Source organism: Ornithodoros turicata, chromosome 4 (assembly GCF_037126465.1).
Source record: "Ornithodoros turicata isolate Travis chromosome 4, ASM3712646v1, whole genome shotgun sequence".
Classification (NCBI taxonomy): domain Eukaryota; kingdom Metazoa; phylum Arthropoda; class Arachnida; order Ixodida; family Argasidae; genus Ornithodoros; species Ornithodoros turicata.
This window is the reverse complement of record NC_088204.1, coordinates 70,343,107-70,366,301: the sequence shown is the minus strand read 5'-3', so window position 1 is coordinate 70,366,301 and position 23,195 is coordinate 70,343,107. Positions and strand designations below refer to the sequence as shown.

General features: G+C 47.3%; 1 protein-coding gene and 1 long non-coding RNA gene across 2 annotated transcripts in view; both read left to right on the top strand.

Annotated features, from left to right (window-relative positions):
- The window catches only part of LOC135391806 (uncharacterized), a 28,992-nt gene extending 7,018 nt beyond the window's left edge, over positions 1-21,974 (top strand). Inside the window, exons 2-10 of the mRNA XM_064622275.1 lie at positions 6,288-6,401; positions 9,327-9,392; positions 9,507-9,649; positions 9,775-9,818; positions 9,894-10,002; positions 15,580-15,666; positions 16,275-16,416; positions 18,718-18,819; positions 21,833-21,974. Coding sequence (XP_064478345.1) covers positions 6,288-6,401; positions 9,327-9,392; positions 9,507-9,649; positions 9,775-9,818; positions 9,894-10,002; positions 15,580-15,666; positions 16,275-16,416; positions 18,718-18,819; positions 21,833-21,952 — 927 coding nt within the window. The 3' untranslated portion in view covers positions 21,953-21,974. The remainder of the gene's footprint in view (positions 1-6,287; positions 6,402-9,326; positions 9,393-9,506; positions 9,650-9,774; positions 9,819-9,893; positions 10,003-15,579; positions 15,667-16,274; positions 16,417-18,717; positions 18,820-21,832) is intronic.
- On the top strand, positions 10,878-11,778 carry LOC135393408 (uncharacterized). The gene is made up of 3 exons (XR_010422618.1): positions 10,878-10,965; positions 11,039-11,171; positions 11,239-11,778. It is a non-coding gene; the product is annotated as an uncharacterized LOC135393408 (long non-coding RNA).
- Positions 21,975-23,195: the final 1,221 nt, after the last annotated feature.

Below are 23,195 nucleotides of genomic sequence, written 5' to 3'. Positions count from 1 at the left end.
GATATGTTAATTGCACTTTGTCTCCACTCGGACTCGAAGGGGTAAGGGGTTCCGATTATGTTCCGTAAAAAGCAGCGAGACAACCAGTCACTGAAAGAAGCTGGTTGATAGGCTGTAGTTAAGACTATAATAGTTGTTGCTATGAGTGAATTCATTGCAAACTCCACTGGTCGTTTTCGTGCAGAACAGTCTAGTATACAGGTGTGTGTTCAGAATAGAAAGAAAAAACACAACAACCAATGTAACATGTAAACTGAAATCAGTTTAAGCTTTCCTGCACAACAAGGGCGAGTGGAATTCGCCAATTCGCTTTCGATTGCACAATGCAAGTCTCATAAGCATACTTTTTGAATAGGCGAGTAATGGAAGCATAGCACATGATAAGTTGAACTTTGAACTGTGATCCTTTAAGTTGAACTATGTTCTGCAAGCTGCAGCAGCTCCTTCAGGTTTCCAGATAACAGAAGACAATACAGTGAAAATATATAACAGACGTCCTCCTCATAGCTCAAAAAAAAAAAAAACATATTAAATCAGCTGTTCTCCTCCTATCACGATCAGAGTTTACTGCCAATTAGAATTCCATCCGACATGTTGAGAACAGGGGCCGTACGATTATTTGACATTTTGCACATATCTTAATTGTAAGTGTAGAGCGCGTAGCACATGTTTTAATTGTAAGTGGAGAGCGCGTATGCCCTATACATTCGCAGCAAATCGCGAACGTAACTTTGACCTTTTCCATGCGTGCTAGCAATCCTATAACCTTATTCACCAAAAGATCAGCTAAGCACTTGCCACCATCCTTGACCTTTATGTCCCAACATTGGATTACCCAAACGATTTCGAACACATTCATCCGGTCGTCGCGAAAGGCAAATGCCTCTGGGGGACCTCGACGAGCGCCCGGCACCTCCATCTCATGCCATGGCTGCAGTGTTGTGCCAGCTACTCAATTTTAGGTAGCGAAACACCGCTACCTGCTACCCTATTTAAAAGTAGCGCGATACTAGCGGCGCTACAAATTTACGAATGTAGCGCGATACCGCTACGAAAAAAAAATGTAGCGCAATTACCCTTCCGCTACTTTCTCGCCGAAGGCCTATGAATATGTGATTCGATACATTCAATGATATGTGCTCTTGCTGATACTTTATTTCTTGCGATCAGTGCTTTCTGAAAAACTCATTACACACTTGCATTCACCCTCAAGAGCAGTTTCCGCTCAAAGTGCCCGTCACTGAGCCTAACACGTTTCTTGGTGGCGCAAACCCTGAAAGGTCGTTCGGCAGACACACTCGACGGGACGGCGGTATTTAGCTTGAGGAACGCCCCGTGCACTCTTGGATAACCCTGCTTTAGCGATGTCAAACTAAAGTTATCTGGCACAAAGAGGTACTGAGTAAGCTCATGATCAGATGGAATTGCTATAGAAGTTGACTCCCCAAAAGAAAAGAAATCATCTACATGGAGCTCGCTCGTGGATTCCCCGGCGCACTCACTTGAGGCGACCGAACACTTTAACATTTCGTTTACGGTCAAACTGGTTACTTCCTTTCGTTGGTTTTCATCCGTGAGCCTTGAGAGCTTGAACCTCGGAATTCAGGCAGCAGCGATTTGAAGGCTCTAGTCTGACATGAATCGGTCGAACCTAAAGTAAATACCATGCATCGTGACCTGTTTCGCAGTTGAATACGATACGGAAGATGCAGTAAAATCACCTTTAGACGCTAGGGTCTAGCGTCTAATTTATTTTATTTTCTCCCTAAAAAGCAGCGGTAGCGGAGGCGGTTCCGCTACTCAAAATTGTAGCGGAAATTACTTTCTCGCTACAAATAACAAATGTAGCGGAATTACACCTCCGCTACTGAAAAAAGCAGCGATTACAGTAGCGCCGCTACGCACAACACTGCATGGCTTCCGTCTCAGTGAAGCTTCCACCGTTCTTCGATCGCAGCCTTGCAGTATACAGCAGTAACCTTGCAGCAACCGAAATATGCACGCTTAAAACAACGCTTTACCGCATAGCACGCTGAAGGCCAACCATTGTACAGAGTGACTCTAGATTTGTGGAAAGCGTGGGGCGTACACCTTTTTTTGACAATTAACATTTCTGCATAAATGTCACAAAAAAAGCGTACACCTCCCGTTTTCAACAAATCAGAGGACAGAACGACGTCACTCGGGATGATAGTTGGCTGGGAGCGTGCCATGAGGTGAAGTTCATTCTTAAGAGTGTCAGGCCGGGGCGCAGTCCAGTTCATTCCTGCCCCCGATTGGTTAAAAACGGGAAGCGTGCGCCTTTGTGGAACACTTATGCAGTTCCAAAAAAAGGCGTACGCCCTGCGCTTTCCACACATCAGGAGTATAAAGGTATCATTCTGTGCAACGGTTGGCCGTCACCGTGCTATGTGGTGAAGTTACGTTTTTTGAGTGTCGCACGGAAGAGGACACTTTGCCAATTTATGTGTTTCCAGAACGTTTTATGGCGAACACCTTCCGATCTACTAAAAATCGTTATTATGTAGGTGTTGTCGACGAGAGCGTACCGAAGAGGTTTAGCCGTTAGCGATCGTGACGTTGGGTGATTCCCAAGAAGCCTCTCCTGCTTGCCCATGAAACTCAGTGGCGAAGCGAAGCACAAAAAGTGACTATCTTGAACGAACGCTATACATCGTTAAAACAGATTTGGGGGGGGGGGGGGGGGCTTCGTCCTTGCAAGGACGATTGACAGTTGTTCCAAGTGTTCCTGGAAGTTTCGGGAAAACACTACGACATCATCCATGTACGCCATCGCGAAGTTATACTTTGTATCTCCCAATACGGTATCCATTCACCGTTGGAAACTGGCAGGAGAGTTAGACTGAAAGGCATCCGTACAAACTCAAACAAACCCCCATGACAGGTAAAGGCTGTTTTCCGGACATCCTCCGGGGCAACTTGGATTTGCGAAAACCCTCTACTACAATCGAGCGTTGAAAACACTGTAGCGTTACCTGGGGAATACATAATAGACTCGATGGACGGAAAGGGGTAAGAGTCCCTTATAGTTACTGCGTTAAGTCGACGGTAGTCGACGCATAACCTAGCCGTACAATCACGTTTCGGAGCCAGGACAACAGAAAATGCCCAGGGGTCCGGGACCTTTGAACTGCACCTGTTTGGAGCATTTCATCAAGCGCAGCGTCTAACAAAGCACGCTTATGCAAACTCAGTGGTCTCGGATTAAAGCGCCAGGGCCTAGCGTTACCCGTGTCTATGCTATGCTGTAACACAGACGACTTACCGGGTTTCTCCGTGAAGACACCGTCAAACTGCCGCAGTTATTGTTCAAGCTGACGGCGTTCCTCCTCAGGACCATGGAATGACCCCAAGACGGTCGGGAACGGAGACTGTTCAACGAACGTCGCACAAGCTTGCTGAGCTGAACTGTTTTCCTGTGCCACGGCGAAGGGAAAAAATCCTGCCGATCCGTGGTAAACGTACCCTCCATTGGGCAGGTCCAGCGCCAACTTCTGCCGGATGATGAAGTCCCTGCCCAGGATAATAGGCACTGCGAGGCCGGGAAGGTGGACGAAGCGCTGCTTTCGTCGTCTGCCATTGAAGCACAACCAGAGTGCTACTGCAGTCTGTGCTAGAATGACGTCATCGGAAGCAAGGCGTAGGGAAACTTCCGTGGTGTGCAGGCGCACGTGTCTAGATAGGCAGTGCTCGTAAACACAGTCACCGATAAACGAAAGAGTAGCTCCAGTGTCGATAACGGCGACGTAATCTTTACCCGAAATTCGAACGGCAATGTTTGGTTCTGTATCCTGAATGTTATCCCGGACAGAAAAAAACAAAAGGAGCTCAAGCGGATCAGTTTTTTATCTTGCTGCTTGCAAAGGCAGCTTTAGTATGATTAGGGCCAGTGGTAACTGCCGACGTCACTGAGTGAGAGTTCAGTGACGTCGGCTTCGGTCGTTTCCCGTTTGCAAATTACGGGAATTCTGTCTGCCACGCGGGGAGTCCCGACGAAAATGGTCGGGGCTGCCGCAACTTCAACAGCCAGCGGACATGCAGTCTCGCTCGGATCACCCTTCGTTCATAACTAAAGGGGTCAAGTTGCCGGTGGGATGACTCCGCAATGTAAGAGTTACGGTAGCTCTCATTCAGACTCACCGCAGATGACTGCTCAACCAGGGCCACACCCGCAGACCACGCCCAGCGCGGTCTTCGAGTGGTGGCGGGGGCCGATACTCGGCTTCTAGAGCATTGAAGCGCTGGGCTCGGAGATAGTGCAGAAAGCGCGGGTGGCATTGTCGGATTGCCCGTGCCACCCGTTGTTCGTCTGGAGCGGTGGAATCTGCTCTCTTGTACAGTTCTTGTAAGGCCCGAACGAATTCCAATAGGCTCTCATTAGGGTGTTGAGTTCGCCTATCTAATTCCTCTAGGATACGGTATTCGTAATCCGGTGGAAGGAATTCGTTCTTGAACCGCTGCTAGATGTCCCGCAGGGACTTAAACGTCGATTGCAGCCGAAGCCAGCGTGCGGCATCTCCGATTAGGGCAACCTGCAGGACGCGTTCTAGCAGAACTTCCTCCGAGATTCCCATGCCAGTCTGATAGGCTGTCAGGTCATCTAGGAAGTCTGCGACAGACTTTTTGTCTGAGTACCCGGAAAAGGTGGGGACGGGTACAGAGAGTCGTAATGGCACTTGAGCCTGTAGGTGCGAAACAAACCCGGCTGCAAGACGTTGCGTCGTCAAAGAACAGAGTTCTGTTATGCGGGTCAGTAGCTCTGTCGTTACTGCAGTGTTTGGCTGCGGCATTGCAGATACCTCAGCTAACGTACCTTGCGGCGGCACCCCCGCCGGTGCTTTTCCATCTTCGACCGGTCCTGTCGGCTCGACTTGTGCCGGGAGTCCGAGCGGCGGGGAATGCTCCATTTCCAAGTGCTGACAGCAACTGAAAAACACTCAAAAGACGACACAAAAACCAACACTCTTAAAAATGAACTTCACCGCATAGCACGCTGTTAACCAACCATCATCTCAAATGATATCGTTATCTGCCTCATAATTGTCACAAAAAAGGCGTACGCCTCCCGTTTTCAACAAATCAGGGCAGATAACGATATCATCCAAGGTGCTGGTTGGCTAGGAGCGTGCTATGCGGTGAAGTTCATTTTTAAGAGTGAAGACACTAACTTGCAATTCCCCCAAAAAAGCTGATAAAAAATGAAATGGACACTCCCATGCCGATGAAAACTACGCTCTTAGAAATGATGTGGTGGTGGTGGTGGGTGGTGAAAGGGCTTCCCGGTTCGGCCTCACGTATGTGGGCAACGTCACGACTGACGCCCTGGGGGAATGTGCGTCCTGGGCCGACTTCTAAGGGAACTGTGCCGACATATGTCTGAAAGCGTCTGAGGAAAACCCAGGAAAAACACCAGACAGCACAGCCGGCACCGGGTCGTGGCGGAGGCAACGCAGCCCAGGCGTTCTTGGTGCCTACACACTTAAAAATGAACTTCGCCACATAGCACGCTCCTAGCCAACCATCATCCCGAATGACAACGTTCTCGCCCCTGATTTGTTGAAAACGGGAGGAGGAGCCTATTTTGTGCCGTGCATAATGGCACAAAATAGGTTCCTCCTCCCGTTTTCAACAAATCAGGAGCGAGAACGTTGTCATTCGGGATGATGGTTGGCTAGGAGCGTGCTATGTGGTGAAGTTCATTTTTAAGAGTGAAGACACTAACTTACAATTCCCCCAAAAAAGGCTGATAAAAAAATGAAATGGACACTCCCATGCCGATGTAAACTACGCTCTTAGAAATGATGTGGTGGTGGTGGTGGGTGGTGAAAGGGCTTGCCGTTGTCGGCCTCACATAGGTGGGCAACGTCACCACTGACGCCCTGGGGGAATGTGCGTCCTGGGCCGACTTCTAACGGAACTGTGCCGACATATGTCTGAAAGCGTCTGACGAAAACCCAGGAAAAACCCCAGACAGCACAGCCGGCACCGGGTAACGCAGGCAACGCAGCCCAAGCGTTCTTGGTGCCTACACTCTTAAAAATGAACTTGACCATATAGCACGCTCCTAGCCAACCATCATCCCGAATGACAACGTTCTCGCCCCTGATTTGTTGAAAACGGGAGGAGGACCCTATTTTGTGCCGTGCATAATGGCATATTCTAGCACATTGAAATGATAACGCGAACGAAAACGTGGAGAGCGCTTGTATTTCACAAGATTTATCTCCCACTATTCCTAAGTGTTTTTAAAAATGCTTCTATTGCAGGAATTTGATAAGCGGGACAATGTAGTACTTGGAGTGTATGTGATAATTGATCCGAGTATCGGCAATGCAACAGAAGCAGGCTACATTAACTACACATCTTCTTTACTCGGAGGGGTAAGTTGTCTTGGATTACATGTGTTGACGCCATCGTTTGAGTAATAATAATCTAGGCACTTCCATCTTTCGGAATCACATGACCCTCTCACGCTGTACTCCCTACATTCCCGGTCGTCGCGGTTTCGGTTCTTCTGGATATCAAAATTAGGAAATTGATATTTTAACGTGCGTGCGCGTTTCAGGATTTGGCAAACGTAAAACGGGTTCCTACAAGGTAGCTTCTCAACAGTGATTTCTCCAGAACCCCCTGGACCTTAAAAACAGAACTTCACTGCATATAGCGCGCTCTGCACCAACCATTGCCACGAATGATTGGGTTATCGCTTCCGGTTCGAAGAGACACGGAGGCGTAGGCCTTCTTGTGTCAATTATCATATATCCAAAGTGACAAAAAAAAGGCGTACGCCCCACTCCCGTTTTTGAATCAGAAGCGATAACCCTATCATCCGTGGCAATGGTTGTGCAGACCGTGCTATGCGATGAAGTCCAGTTTCCAGAGTGCACCCCCAACCCCCCAAATGATCAATAACACCCTCTAGCTGTTTCACCTGTGTACCCCGTTGCCGTTGCCATTTCAGCTTAACGCACATGTCGGTAATCATAGGTTAAGCTGTAATGACATAACTATAATAATGGCTCCCCCACCACCACCACCAACAACAACATAGATGAATGGATGATGATGATGATGATCTGGGATGTTTCCCTGCGTTGAGTGCAGGACCCTACCCCATTCTAAAAAGGTTCACATGGAAGGATGACGAAGGAAGGAAATCCCTACAGTTCTTGAAGGAGGCCAGTGGCCCTCAGAAAGGAAAGAAAAGCGCCAAGTGCACGGCACTGATGTGCAGGATTACTCCATGGGCCGAGAACTTTGCAGTTGTTGAATGGCCTCGGATCCAGTATTTCAGGTTGAAATTTAAGGGCCCGTTGCTCGCATACCTACTGGCTACAGTCTTTTATAATGCGCCGGGTTGTTGCCGGGAAACCACAAGTTGTACGGAGCGCCGTGTTGCTGTGGTCCTGCCTATACCGGAATGCAGGGGCGAATGCAACGCTAAGTCGTGAACGACGCAGGAGAGACGTAAAGAGGCGAGGAAAACCGCCTAGTATTTCAAATAATAGAGTTGGGTCAACAGCATACAGAAGCGACCACCGGGTGATGTCATGACTCCATTCCTGATGGGCCCAAGGCGACGTCACCGCTGACAAGAGGGAGCGTCTATCCCCGTTGCAAAGTATGATGGAGACTGCTGAGCGGCTATGGTGGGCCGCAACAGCTGCCCGATCGCCTACCTCATTGCCTCTTATTCCAGTGTGGCTAGGGACCCAATGGAAAGTCAGCCGGTGACCCCTGTCTTCTAAAACCTTGAGCGCCGTCAAGATGTTCACTGCCATCGGAGCCAAGGGCCACGGATGCCCATGTTGCCTATGCACTGCAGCGCTGCCCGCGAATCTGTGTAAACCACCCAGAGGCGGGGGTGGTGATCGAAAATAGATTTGAGGCACAACAGGATAGCATACAACTCTGCAGAGGTGGCCGAGGTGCGATACGCGGAACCCACGTGAAATTGACTCCTCTAGAATTACAAATGCAGCAGATGAGCCGCCGGTAGCGGAAGAACCGTCCCTATATACGGCAGTTTGGTTTCAGTATGCAGCGTCCATCAACTCCAGAGTAGCCTGCTTGAACACTGGAGCAGGGATTTTGCTCTTCGGCCCCTTCACCCCCGGGATGTGTGTCGAGATGGATGGTCTCGGCAGTGTCCATGGTGTTACTGAAGAAGCGGTTGGGGCAACAGTGAAGGCAGGCATGTGGCCCGTTACTTCTTGCGCATGAGGCGCGATTTTGCTGAGGTTCCGCTTACGAAGCTTCTGTACCAGTGGATGGCGGCGATGGTGAGCGCGCAATCGCAAATAGTGGCGGAAAGTTTCTCTCTGACGGAGGACGTCAATTGGGAGTTCCCTGGCTTTGGCTACCACCATCCTCGTCTCAGCGCAACGCGGAACGCTAAGACAGGTCCGCAAGCTGCGCGCCAAGATACAACCGAGCTTGTGTTCGGACCTACGCGATAGTCCGTGCAACTGACAGGAAGGCTGTAGACTACTGAGCGCCGAACAAGCGCTTTGTGGAGTGCCCAAGAAGGTCCCGCTCAGTACATCTCCAGCGCGAGCCGGCAAAGTGACGTATCACATTTCCCCGACCCTGCGCCTTTTTAATGAGGCTCTTCCCTCAGTTTTTTTTACAAAACTGCTCCATGCTTGGAATTCTGGATAAACCATTAGCTTCTCAATCTGCTATCTCACTTTTGTCCAAAATCTCCTAATTACAAACTTAATTGAATTTAATGTAATTAATTAAATGTTAATTAATGAATTTAGGTAATTAGTCATCCTGCAGTTGCACACTTCCTTTGAGAAGATGTCCGCCTGGCAGTAGAGCTCGATTGCAAAAACGACATCTGTGCTGCTATCATAGCATTTTTATAAAAATTCTGTAAAGGCTAAAAAAAACACGACTCAGAAAACTTAGACAAACTGACAAATGACACCGAGAAAAAAAAACAGGATATGATAAAACGGACGTATACAACAGTTTGTTTATTGGTTATACCGTTTTACCTGTCAAAAAACGAGGGAACGGCGAACAAAAGCACAGTTCAGTGCTTCATTATCCGTATCAGCGCTTCATTACCCTTTCCCCCTTTCCCTTCCTTTTTTCAATAAACATATCCCCCCCCCCCCCCCCATAAGAGAGGATTGAGCGGGATATCATGCGCGAGAAGTCACAGATAGAGGAGAGCAGGAAGTCACTAAAAAGGTTTTTAAACTGATAGCTGAATGTAATTTATGTTGAATTGAAGTGCGTAGGAAGGTGTATTGAACGCATATGATATTGTCTGATAAATGTGTTTATTGTAGGTGAATATCAAGTTTTGGAAGATCAAGAAGCCAGTAATTAAACTTGGACTCATCGGCTTATATGTTGTAAGTAACCTAAGGTGGATGAGATTTTGTGACATCTATGCCCTGGTTCGTTTGAATATGAAGTCATAAATCATGATACTATGTTTTCCACTGAGCTACCTTCCATCTCTGCAGCTGAATGACACAGAGGTGAATGAAATGCTGCCTCTGAATAATGATAATCATTTAGAATTGCGTTCGACGTGGAAATCCCTTCTAGGCTTCAAAGCTAGAAACGAAACAGCAAATATAAGCGATGTACTGTACGTTCTAACAAAGTAAGTAACATTCACAGTGTTTTTGGCTCGGTATGGCGTTACGTGAATCGACCATCGTTACCGACAACCTCGATCCCAGATGGGTTTTCACCCTTTTTGGCACCCTGTTATCTTCTTGTTTCTAGAAAGAAAATCTTCTCTTCGACTAAACCGCCTGAAATTCTTTCGGGTAACAAAAATACGTATTGTGATTGTTGCTGAAATCATGAGCATACGTCAATACTATGTGGTTTCTGTTCTCTAGGAGCGGCTTCCATCAGAGGAGTATGCTCCGATGACAACATTGCAGTCGGGAACGACGTGTTTGGAACATATTTAGGCATGGATATATTCGCAAAGAACATGGCACGCGTGTAAGTAATGGCTGATCTACTCGAAATAATGAGATGGAAATGGTGAATGACCTTTGTGAGGCATGTCTTGTATATGAGGCATATCAACCTAATGCATGAGACATATCAACGTGTGTTCCTCTTCATGAGTCCTGACCGGCGATGATGGAATGTCCCAGCGGGCAGATGGACGTGGCCTCACGCTAGGACAGTGCCGGTACACTCTTAAAACTGAACTTCACCTCATAGCACGCTCCTAGCCAAACGTCATCTCGAATGATTACGTTATCCGACATGATTTGTTGAAAACGAGAGGCGTACGCCTTTTCTGTGACAATTATGACCGGCATAAGTGTCACAGAGAAGTCGTACGCCTCCTGTTTTAACAAATCAGGGCAGATAACGATATCATTCGAGGCGATGGCTGGCTAGGAGCGTGCTACGCAGTGAAGTTAATTTTGAGGAGTGTACACTCTAAATCCGACACCCGATATGTACCGCATGAAAGAGGACCCGCACCTGGGCCAGGCGGTACACATGAGGTGCAGTCCTCAACCAGCAGGTACAGTCCGCGACCACTGCGAAATTCAAACGGTACAAGGGCTCCGAGACCCATCCGTACCGGCTAGGTACCTTTTAAGCGCGATCTATAGCAGCTGTACCTCATGTGCACCGCGTGTTTCCGGCGCATGAGTACGAACGCCTTCTCACGATATCCATGCGCTGCAAAAATATTTCGTGTGATTCCGAATACCAGTCTATAAATTCCCTTATGCACCAGTGCCGTAATGGATGAGCACTATCATTCTGTCAAAGAAGTGCAATAACTAGAACCCATGACCGTGAGGGATCGCATGTTTGGGAAGAATTCGTTTCTTGCAACAGCTGCAAATCAGTTTGTTTTGAAACGTCGGGGAGCGAGGACGAGTCTGCTCGGTCTTCGAAGAAATTCGTTCGACGCGTTCAAGATTGAAGTCATTTAAGGTGCGTATTATATCTCTGAAGTAATTATTCGTCTTCACGACGCATTTTCGTTCATATTCGCTCTGATTCCCAGTGGTCCTGATCACCGGCAGGCTGGACACAACGACTGAGGGACGGAGACAACGAACTTTGTGCTTCATGCACGAACGTTGATGCGTGAATTAGAGGAGCCGAGAGTGCATTTTACACCTGGATTACACAAGCAAGTAGGCATGTTTTTCAGGCAAGCTATTTCGATTGTTGGATTTTTTTTTACATTGTATTTTCTCCTAGGTTACGTCAAGCGATGTCGTAAATGGGTGAGTCAATCGTCTACTGTGGTTGGTGTTACGTTCTGCGGAAGAAACGGAAGTTGGGGAAGAACAGCTATCCAAAGGTGTGGAAGAGATAAAGAAGCGTGACCACAGAGCAGCTGCAGTGGTGAAGGAGAGACGCAGTGGTCATCGTTCATCCATATACGTTGTGCCCCGTGTGTTCGGCGTTTGTGCATCATGACAATGCACGCTCGCGATGGACAAGCATCAATCCTGAAATGGATATAATTTTCGAATAAAGGTATTTGTTTGTTATATTTATCGTGCAGCGTAGCTTCCTGGGGCTGTTAATATATCGTGGAGGAGGGGAACCACCCCGACGGGTAGGCCTAAATCGCTGCGCGCTATCCGTTACATGTACCGCATGTGAGGGCGCATGTACCTCTTAATTTTAAGAGGTACATTTTTTAAAAAATATACCTCTTGGCCAAGCGGTACCTAACCGTTACGTATGCGTTACCTGATTTAGAGTGTAGAACTGGCTGTCAGGAGCAGTGGCGCGCCGCAGCAGCACCACGTCGTCGTCGTCGTCATCGTCTTGCACGGGCCGTCACATCACTACCCCCTCAGACGCGGAGCGGTGCATGCGGTTGAGGTCCGCGTCGATACCATGAAGTGGAGAATGAGGACGACTCGTGGAAGGTGGACGACTGGACACACGACTTGTGGCTGCGGCTGCTGATGCAGCAGCAGCGGGATGGCGGGAACAAGAGCGCCGCGATACGGGCGGGTTCCAGAGATAAGGTTTGAGTGTTGAGTGGTTGGGTGCTTGAGTGGTTGCGTTGAATGGCTGCAGATTGTGTTGAGTCATCGTTGCTGAGTGGGCTTTGAGTTGCGTTGAGTGCTTGATGTGGGCGTGCATGCGTGGCAATACGTAGCGGGCTGCGATGAGCTTCTGTGTGGCCCGGACTCCAGAATGAGACAATGCGTGGAGCATGTCCAAAACTTTTCGACGCAAGGTGACTAGAACAAACGGCCGCGGTGTTCCAAGTGACTCGTCGCACGCTACAGCCGTAGCTGCGCTGGGGAGGATGAAGTCTTTGAAGTGGAATCCAGAGCGTGTAGCGGCGCGGAGCTTGGCCAATTCCTCTTCCGTGAGTTGCCGCCCAGCCAAAGCATCCAGTGTGAAACTGGTACTGAGCGGCGGGTGTACGACCTGAGAGTGAGTGCTGACACGACTAAGGGTGTCGGCTACCGTGTTGTGTTTGCGGCTGAAGTGCCTGTCAGTCGAAAACTCTGAGATGTTCGAGAAATGACGAACTTCCTGAGGGGCGTAGTTATTGCCGGAGGACGAGAAAGGATAGGTGAGCGGCTTGTGGTCCGTGTAGATGGTGAACGTGCGGCCTTCGAGAAAATGTCTAAAATGCTTCACCGTGAGATAGACTGCAAGGAGTTCGCGGGAAAATGTGCTGTCACGCACTTCCCTGTCCTTCAGCTTGCTGGAGAAGAATGCGAGCCTGGTCCATTGGCTGGACACTTGGTGCTGGAGGACTGCGCCGACGGCAGACGCCGAAGCGTCTACCAGCAGGCTGGTCGGGGCATCGTGGACAGGGTGTGACAGAAGGGTAACAGTAGCCAAGTCACGCTTAATCTTCTCAAAGGCATCGATGGCGGCTTGCGTCCAGGTGAGTAAGGCGGTACGGCTTTTGATGGTAGCAAACAGCTATTACAAAGGGAGGAGAGTTGTTGCACAGCCAGGAACGAACCGCCTGTGATAGTCAACAAGCCCAAGGAATTCCCGAAGATACCGAAGTCATTGAGGCGAGTAAAGTGAGAGCGGGCGGCATGCTCTTGCGGGGTGGAACTTGCGATCAGCAAGTCGTCAATGTAGGCGAAGACAAATGGAAGACCTCTGATGACTGGATCGAAGAACCGTTGGAAAGTTTGTGCTGCGTTTCGCAAGCCAAAGGTCATTCGCAGAAACGGAAACAGTTCAAACGGGGTGGTGATGGTGGTCTTCTGGTGCGACCTGTATTTGGTGGAATCCGCGTACCAGATCGACCATCGAGAAAATTTTCGTGCCGTGCAGGTGGCTGGTGAAAGCTTGTACGTGAGGAATCGGGTATCGATCTGGTACGGTGATGTGGTTGAGGGCTCTGTAATCTCCACATGGTCTTCAGTCGCCAGTCCTCTTGGAGACCATGTGGAGAGCGGATGACCAGCTGCTGGATGAAGGTTCGATGAATTCCACCAATTAATTAATTACTTCCTTTTGAGCTTTTATACAGCTTTTTCCTGAGCCTGTGAAACGCTGTCAACAAGAAATTGCTGGAAGATTAATCGCCCGTGTACTCTATCAAACAAGTGCGCAAACATCATTAATAAGCATGTTGACATATACACTGACTCCCGAATAATAATATTATTTTTTCATTTTGTGTGGCTTGATAACCATTCAACCAGAGCGAAGCACAACACGTCTACACAAATGACACACAAATCGGGGTTATACTGTACTGTCCCAAGGTGTCGTCACTGGGGGTTGTGCCCTCAGCAAGCGAGAGGCTGCGGTGCCCGAAGAGAACGCCTTCCTGGCCTGCGACCAACGGAGCCTTACGTTAGAACAGGTAGTTGCATGCGGAAAGCGGAAGCCAAGAAGTGACAAATCAAGTGAAGCGTCCAAAAACGAAAACTCTGTGTGCTTAACTGCTTATCTTGTTCCCATCAACGGCGTTTATCAGTCATACACCTGACACAAGGGCAGCCTAAAGGCCGTTCCCAGAGGCGTTTGCTTCCCATGACGCACGATACAGGAAATCCTCCCTTTCACAAGCGGGCTTTTCCGGAAGAGGAGATTCCTCATATCCTTTGCGGGCGAAAGAGGATAGTCCCAAAAATTGAACCAGCTGAGGATTATTAGACCATGGCAGTTTAGAATGAAAATGCGCGACTTGAAGATTTCATTTGCTTAACAGATGAAGTTAAAAACCATTTTGCGGCGAATTCAACAATTGCAGCTTAAAAGCACCACACGATGTTTCTTGAGTGAAAGCTCAAGAAACTTTCGTGTCACGTTGTATGATGTGTTACGCTATGTGGACTGAGCCGAAGGGACATCGACGCTGTTGCATGTCACAGGCTAGATTTTCATTCAGCAGGGTGTCCTTCAAAGCAATACATCGTTTCGACCGTGAAGGAGTTAGACCTATCACGTGTATCAAGAGTATCACGATTTGTAGCACCGGTTGAGAGAAATATGTCAGGACACAATGCAGGCTGCACGGCGAAGCGTTGTGGGCAGTGGAATCGCCTTTTCGCATATCGTAGTTAAAGCCATACAGACATATGAACACAACTCATCATCAGGATGTGAAAGGAGTGATGGCTCGGCCGTTTTCATTGGTGCTCCCCGGCACATTACCTACAGCTTCCTCGGCCGCCTCACGCGTGGAGATGGCTACCTTGATGACACACCGAGATCAGCCTCGATATCCGGGATGCTGATTGTTTCGTCCATGTACAGTCCGCTACTCAGTTCCCGCAATCAAATCTAGGTACCTGAATTTGATTATGCCAGCTGCATTACTAATATACGGCACTCCACAAGCTCCTCCGGCAACCAGTCTCTGACAGAAAGTTTCAGTATCAGCACCCATTGTTTACCATTAATTCCTTCGCACACCTGGTGCTCTTCCCGATATGCTTCCCGACTGTCCCCATTTGCCCGCTGCTATGAACGCGTAGCAGATCCGCTAGCACACCACGGTCCCGGTTGCTAAGAAGGTGCATTTGACAATTGCATTTGGTTCTGAGTGCCCAGCGAATTATATTTCAGCGATTCCTGAAGTGCTTTCTTGAAGTGCAGCCAAAGCACACCTTCTCTTACAAGTGTCTCCATCTTTCTTGCGTTCGTGAGCAAAGAATGACAAGACTACTACACTTGACACCAAACGTACAAATGCAACATGATACTATATAATAATGCCCTTGTAACTGAAGGCCTCACCAGCGCAATAAAAACCCAAGCAGCGCACCATTAGGAGCCGTACCGAGGACAGGAAATGGTTCCATGGTGCTGTGGGTGCGGTAATGGTTCCATGGTGCCACAATAATGCGGGTGTTCGCACACATCGAGCAAAGCCCTTGTACGCGATATTTGTCAAAGACAGCGTTGCGCAAGGGGTAGGTATGGAATATGCCTAATAGGATAGAGATCGATGCGCTGAGGCTGGATCAGTAATCCAGAAGATGTGCGTTCGAGCCCTGTAGCTGGCTAACCTTTTCAGTGACATTTAGAGTAGCCTTTTCTTTTTCCTTTTTTATTTTACATTCATTTGCGTTTTTTTTTTTATCCCATTAGGTTGGGGGCCTGGTCTCACGAATGTTATCAGAACTATTCTGGCGTTTTTGACGATTGTCACCAGAGGCAACTGTTGTCAACCCTCAGGTACGGAATTCCTTAATCTTGTTGAAGTATGTGGTGTGTGTATGTGTGCCTGGATGTGCGTGTATGACTTTCGATCAGAATGAGCAGCAAACGAAACGTGTTATTTATGTACGAATTTTTAGCGTTGTAAAACCAATACTTGCAATTTTCGTATAAAATTGAGTGTATAAAACTGACTAGTATATCTGAGACCTCAAAGTGAAGGCACGTGCTGCACTGCCGCGTAGCAATTTCCTTGAAGTCTCACCAACCGCAGTCGTTCTCATATCGTATACTGCAATATAGCGGAAAACATGAAATTACGTGGTGGAAGCCCTATGTACCCCTGCATCCGAGGGAATAATATCATACCAAAAACATGCGTAAACAAGTACAACAACAACAAAACCTTTGTGCTTGTGATAATGGGATGTTTCACAGCCAGAAGTGCTTGTACCTACACTGGTCAACTACCATATTCCCTATTCGACCCTAATTATCTCTAATGAGAAACACTTCAAGGACACCTGTTCGCAAATCCTGAATGTCACACGTCTCGCGTTCCGGAAAATCGCACTCAACGAACCATGCCTTAGTAACCACTTTTCTTCCACAACGCATTTTTACAGGAGGGCCTGGCCGTATTGTTCTCAACACAACACAATCGACACGACGTGGATGTCAGGATATCACCTCCCAGGTGAATATTTCAACTATTCGGCGTACTGCCAAGGCAAAGGAAACGAAACCGTACAGCTAGAAGAATGCGAGGTGAGAATCGTAAAGCACCGCCTGCCTTACTTAGACCACTACGTTAAGATAAAAAATGTGAATTTGTGGAAACTTCGCTGTGCAATGCCTCTAGACAGTTCAGTAGATCAGGTAAGGCAAAAAGAGCTTTGCACTAAATGCGCATTTTGATATGAACGCGTCTGGAAGTTCGGTTTGTTAGTCAGGTCAAAATTTACGGGGCAACGAAATTATCCCGATTTTAATGACGCAGTAACTCGCTCAGCAATAAGCCGATGGCAACCTACCGGCTCAATTCAGATAGCTTATACGTGGAAGATTCTAACTAACAAGGTCATTGTAGCGGCTGGCTCAATGCCTGGGTGTGGCGGGCGCGGGCGAGAGAGACGGAAATATAGGGGTACGCGTACAGTGTATATGGTGAACGCGTGAAACTACGACGCCGGTGAAGGTGTCGTTTAAAAGCGCTTGAGATGTTCTGGAACTTATCCGATTTCGGCTCAAACATCACTAACCAAAATTTTATAAATTCGTAAACTTCAAATATCGAAATTTTGCAGGAATGTCGTCCTATATATGAAACTAAAATATGATCAGATAAGAATGAAACGGCAATGTGAAGAAACGGCGGCACGAGAAGAACCAAAAAACCACCAATGTCTAGCAGCGAACGGTCGAGTGGGTCGGAAGGGCCGTAGAAGATCAGCGGCAGACGCAAATTCGACGGCCGGCGCGCACTGCCCTTACCCTCTACCAGTAGGCCAGTAGACCTGTAGACCAGTAGACCTGTGTGAGTGCGAAAGTGACCTACAAAGAGAATGGAGTGCATCCACAGGTGGCTCAGCACCGTGAAGGAGCCAGAGCCGAGCAAACGAACCAGACATTGTGCGTTTTCATGTGAAACTCTACGGCTGGGGAACAACTGATTCCGCCCCATTTATTTTTTCCAGTCAACTTCTACTCTTATCATGCAGGCCGTGCGCCGAGTATTGGATAACATTTGCCTGTGTCAACACTCTCCGGCAGCAACCAATACCGCTGACATCTGACATTCTGACATCTGAACTTCTTGCATACCGCGCACTGATCAGGTGCAAGTACGAGAACTAGGGAAAGTGCAGGTTTATTCATTTCAAGTGACGAGGACATAACATTTGTAGTGCGACTTACTTCAGTTTGCATATCGCAAGCGAGGACCTGGAGGAACTTCCACGGGGTTGTTGCTGGCCGCTCACATTTACTACACTCTCAGAAAAAATGGTGCCTTCACAAACCCTTTAGGGAAGTCAGTAGCCTGTACCTAAGAACACTACCTTTTGTAGTAAAACTTACACCCTCTAAGAGGGAGCTCCTCTTTATCCTATTTTCCATCAGTAACCAGTTATAGGTATCGACATGACAGCATGAAACGAATTTATGCTAGCACCTCTGGAGCTGCTTTGGAATCCTGTGTGGAATTTCTGGCTTTGCTCCATGAGAAAGTCGAAGCCAAAGCTCAATTGCTGCTTCGTAGTACATGCTCGACGGAGATTATCTAAGTTCTGCGTGAAAGAGGAAGGGAAGTAGTATTAGGGTTTCCGACGATCACACGTCACAATATGTCCTCACGTAAGGGTGAGAACTTCACCGACTCAGAGTCTTAATGCAAAGCCGAAGAATATCTAACAAACATGGGGGAACATATGAATGGCTACACTGTAGTACACAAGTTCATAACTCGAAGGTCACCGTACGAGAAGGAAAGTGGTGTCACATATCACTGGTTGATTAAAATTTGGACAGCAAGACGGAGAAGCTATATTTGCAGTGATGGAGTTACATAGCGAATGCAGGAAGAAAGAGCGAGTACGCGAGTACGCGACTGAGACGGGAAGTTAAATCGGGGTAAGACTGGGAAGCTACTCCCCGCAACTGCTTTTTTACTCAGAGAGTACCTGACCACAGTAAATATGCACTGCTGATTCGACACTACGGACACAACCTGCAATGCAAATGCTGAACGCATACACAGAGATGAAAAACAATATAATATCTTCTGCAGTTGAAATGGTGCACCATATGTTGCTGATCTGCTCTGATTTCATATTTCAAATGGCGGTCTTTTCTCCTAAGTGAACCGAGGATGGAGTAGTACCACCTTGTGGAAGTATAGGAGATAAAGTGTGCTTGGTGATTTGTATGAAGAAATGAGAGTACAGACCACACTTAGCGCTTGAGCAACTTTGCCCTGTTCAAGCAGAGGCGCTTGATTTTAGCTGGCACGATAACAGTTAAATATTGCTTTCGACGAAATTGTAGCAACACCACTACGTGTTTTTACAGCAAGAAAAGAAACAACAAGAGTGTAGGCTATGCTGTTCAACAACAACTCTCAAAGAAGTGATTTACTACGATGCACCGGACGGAACCCTGTGTGAGAACAAGGTGGGTATTTGAATATTGGCATATTACACACAAGCATACAGGCTCTGGTAATTCATACATATTTAGTCGTCACCACGAGCTACACACACGGCGCACTTTTCGAGAGGGCAAAATTCCACAGGCGGACCAGCGATACAAACGGGGCGGGGCACCAACGCCCACATGGCCAATACGATTACGGACAGACGCGACCGTATGCCGTCTTGATAAGATGGTGCCTGGTCGCCACGCATACCAATATACAATGTGTCTTTTTTAGGCGATATAGATTTTTCATAAAAAAAGACTATAAGGCCTATAGACATGCTGTTTTCACTTCTATCATCTCTTGGCCGGCGGACGTTCTTGGCCATATGTTGCTCGACCGTCAAATGACTAATCACCTAAAAATCGTTAATTAGCAAAGTTAATTAACGATTAACGACACATGTCTATAGCCCTTATAGTTTTTCAATCAAAAATCTGTATCGCCTAAATAAAGACACCCTGTATACGTGTGTCACCTGGGACGTGTAGCACAAATATTAAAGCAATCTAACGGGAACAAGAGCACAACTTACAACTGTAACTACGACGCAATAGAACATTTGTTGTCATTAAAAATGTAATTAGATTGAATGAAGAATCTCGAGGTGACTTTTCAGGGCACAGGAGGGTGCCAGAAAGCTCACACCTCGACATTCCTCATTCAATCTAATTACATTTTTAATTGGACAAGAAATGTTCCATGGTTGCTGAAAGGGAACTTACCACTTCGTTACTTTTGCTTTGCTTTATTCTGAAAGCCAGAAGCTTAACTTAATTTTAACACAAGGTGGAACACAATACATACTCCATTGCAGGATTACAAAACTTTTTTGTTGAGCTATGGGGAGTGGGGCAATGGGGCACTGTGCCGCCATAACGGCGGAGAATGACCCACCACATCGTCATCCCATTTATGTGTGTGTGTGTGTGTGTTGTTGAGCTATAACAGTGTTCACACTTTGTTGTCACAAGCTGTTACGAAAATTTTGTTGGAATTCTGTTGAAAGAATAATTTTATTTTTAACCTGACGAATGGGGAGTTTCATCTCCAGGGGCGGTACTCTACCCCATCGCCGATGGAATGAAATAACGAGTCCCCTCACAATAAGGATCGGAGTCCAATGGTGTCCAAAAATGTCAACGGGCTTTGAGGGCAGAGCGTTGGTGGACTGGATCTGGCCAGGGACCAAGCAATTTTGAGAGAAAGGGGGGTGGGCGAGAGCTCACCTGATTAAGACACCCGTAGAGTGCGGTTCTGGAAGGTTGTTAGTGAGGGCAACGAAGAAAAATGTGCTCTAGATATTCTATATCATCTAGACCACCGCAATGATACCTGGGAGCTGTGACGCATCTGGGAGAGTCAAGTTGTCTCAAGCGCTAATGGCACTGAGCTGTAAAAGCCACATCGAGCCGCATTAGATGAATGAATGCAGCATGTTGACGAGAGGTGGATCAACTCTTCTCAGCATAGTTGGTGGGGGGGGGGGGGGGATGTCAGTTGTCCATTGGCGGAAGCCATGAGTGTCAAGAGGCGTCGAAGAATGGAACGACGGTTACAACCGGCGATTACACCCAGATATTTGTATTCGGCTACTTGTTGCACGAATCTATCACGAAGGAAATATGCCGCAACAATAACTCTTATATGCATACCGGGTGTTTCAGTTGAATCATCGGGCTAAATAATTCGCGAACGGGTGCACCAAGCGACGAACTTTCTTTGTTACAAGTATCTGCCCGATACCACCTACAAGCTGCGCACTGTGTGTATGAGTGGGAGGCGCTCATTATTTAAATAAAAATTTCAAATGAGTTTCGTAAAAAAACACATAACTTCTAAAGCAGGGCGCTGTCAGCATTAAAATGGGCACTATCCCTTTTGGGACCTTCAGTGGACACCTTTTAGAGAAAAATCTGCCACCGAAGCGGGTCATTTATTGCAGCAATTAATTGGCTTCGGTTTACATATTTTTGTCGCGGCTCGTCGAAGTGAAGCGCAAAAGGACGCTCTTCCACTCCCTTATCCACCACCAATTATGTCCTTACACCAATGAAGTACACCAATGAATTACGTCCTTTTGCGCTTCACTGCGACCAGCCGCGACAAAATATGTACCGAAACCAATTAATCAGAGCGACAAGTGACCCGCTTCGGTGGCAGGTTTTTCTCTAAAAGGTGTCCACTCAAATCCCAGGAGAGGTAGTACCCGTTTTAGTGCTTTGTGTTCAATGTTCTTTTTACGAAACTCATTTGAATTTTTATTTAAATAATGAGCGCCTCCCACTCATTCATACGATGCGTAGCTTGTATGTGGTATCGGACCGACACTTGTAAAACAGAAATTTCGTCGGTTGGTGCACCCGCGCGAAATATTTAGTCCGGGGATTTAACTAGAACACCCGGTATATAGGTTATACTGACACATTTAAACAGAGTACAAACAGCATTTCCACCAAGTGATGGCTACGTGCACGTGATGCTTTTCAACGCAGGCTAAATAAAACATGAATACGGTAAAGAGCGGCAAGGAAGCAGGCGAGCTGGTGATTATTGATCTTCATAACGAACCCTGAGAGTGGGGAAAAACACACTAAACAGGAGTCTCAAACTGTGGAAGAATGTGGAAACAAGGAGTCTCAGAGCTGTGTTTTTCCCCAGTCTCAGGGTTCGTTATGAAGATGAATTCGGCATCACACAACAGAAACTCAACAGAATGCAGTGACCAGTTTTCAACACCGCCAATAGAAATTCTGGTGGTTTTCAACACCAATTTAATGGCTATATTAAGACAGTTCAGCGGAGCTTCAACTGAATTTTGATAACTGTATCCATAAGGTATGTAACTGCTCCAGTAAATAATAATCGCCGTGTAATATTGCGATTTTGGGACTATACCCGTAGGCTTTGGTATGACTAAACAGAGTGAAATTAGTAAGATATCCTGTCTTATACTACGTCTAAAACGTTCTCTTTTTGCATAAAAAGACAAAGGGCTGCCTGGACAAGAAGTGCGAAGTACCCCATTACAAGTTCATGCAAGCTGCGCACCCTGGACATACCCAGCGCGTAAATTTCAACGAGACAACAACTACAGCAACAGGTTGACAATAAAGCTGCATGAACTGATCGATTCTCGATAAACAATTATATTGTCCACTTCCCGATTGCACACGTCATAACACTAGGTAGCATCGTTATGTTTACGTTCTGCTTAGTTGGAACACTCCCCCTCGAAGGATATGCTTCTTTTCTCCGCGTTGGAGTACATGTACACAGCCAATGAGGCTTTCAAGAATTGCCTAATTTCTGCAGGCACCATCGCGGTACCGCCAGCTCCGCATTTTCCTTGCATAAATTCTGCGTCAATGCCACTCGAAGCAGCGTCAGGTTGTAATATGCGCCAGAGTAACATTGTAGGTCGGCTGCTGACCTCAACGGCGCAGACACAAATGTGAAGCACAGGCACAGTTCGTTATACTTAGCGAGGCCTCATGCAACATCAGATGGCATAGCTAGAATTCGGGTGTGCGGATACATCAGGGAAAAAATCGGCAAACATACATCGGTAAGATTTATAGCAATTCGCATTATTCTGAAAAAACTCCGTTATATTTTAGGTTGGTTCCAGCACCCAAGGGCTCAGCAAGAAACGTTGTGCCTTGATGGCTGGTCGACACGGTTCGTTGTAACGTAGCTGTGGATAAGGCAATTAAAGACGACGAACACAACGCGAGTCTCATGGCGCCCTGTTGCATACTTCAATTGATTTTTTTTTAGATCCTATAGCACTTATGAAATAACTATTTGAGAGATGCTTTCTTGAGGGTAGGTGTGTCGCAGCGTGAGGCCAGCACTCATTGGTTGCTGCGTGCGGATCACGTGCTCAAGCACGCGGATGCAAAATCCCGTGAAACATAGGAGCTCCAGATAGCAGAAAAGTGGATAGCACTACAACCTACACTACACTGTACTACATCCGTCTCTGCACGCGGCATCACAGATATCTACTAGCGCGCAAAGTTATACGCCGAAACTCTCGTTTCCTCACAGCGATTGCTCCACATCATAGAGCTTTGCCAAAGGCCATCCCTCCACAATCGACCCAGCATCCCAGTTGGACATTCATTTTAAGTAGAAGTATACATCTGTGCGGTAGCACACATGCAATGAGTTCAGCCAAGCAAATGAGAAGTAAGTTATGCATTACGGAGCAGGAGCCACCTGGATACTCTACATTACGCTGAGGACCTTTTTACTCACAGTGTACTTCGACATTAAGGAAAATGCACCATGTTCCCACAAGGGTGACTCCAAATCGGGATCTATTCACCTGAAATATCACTATGCA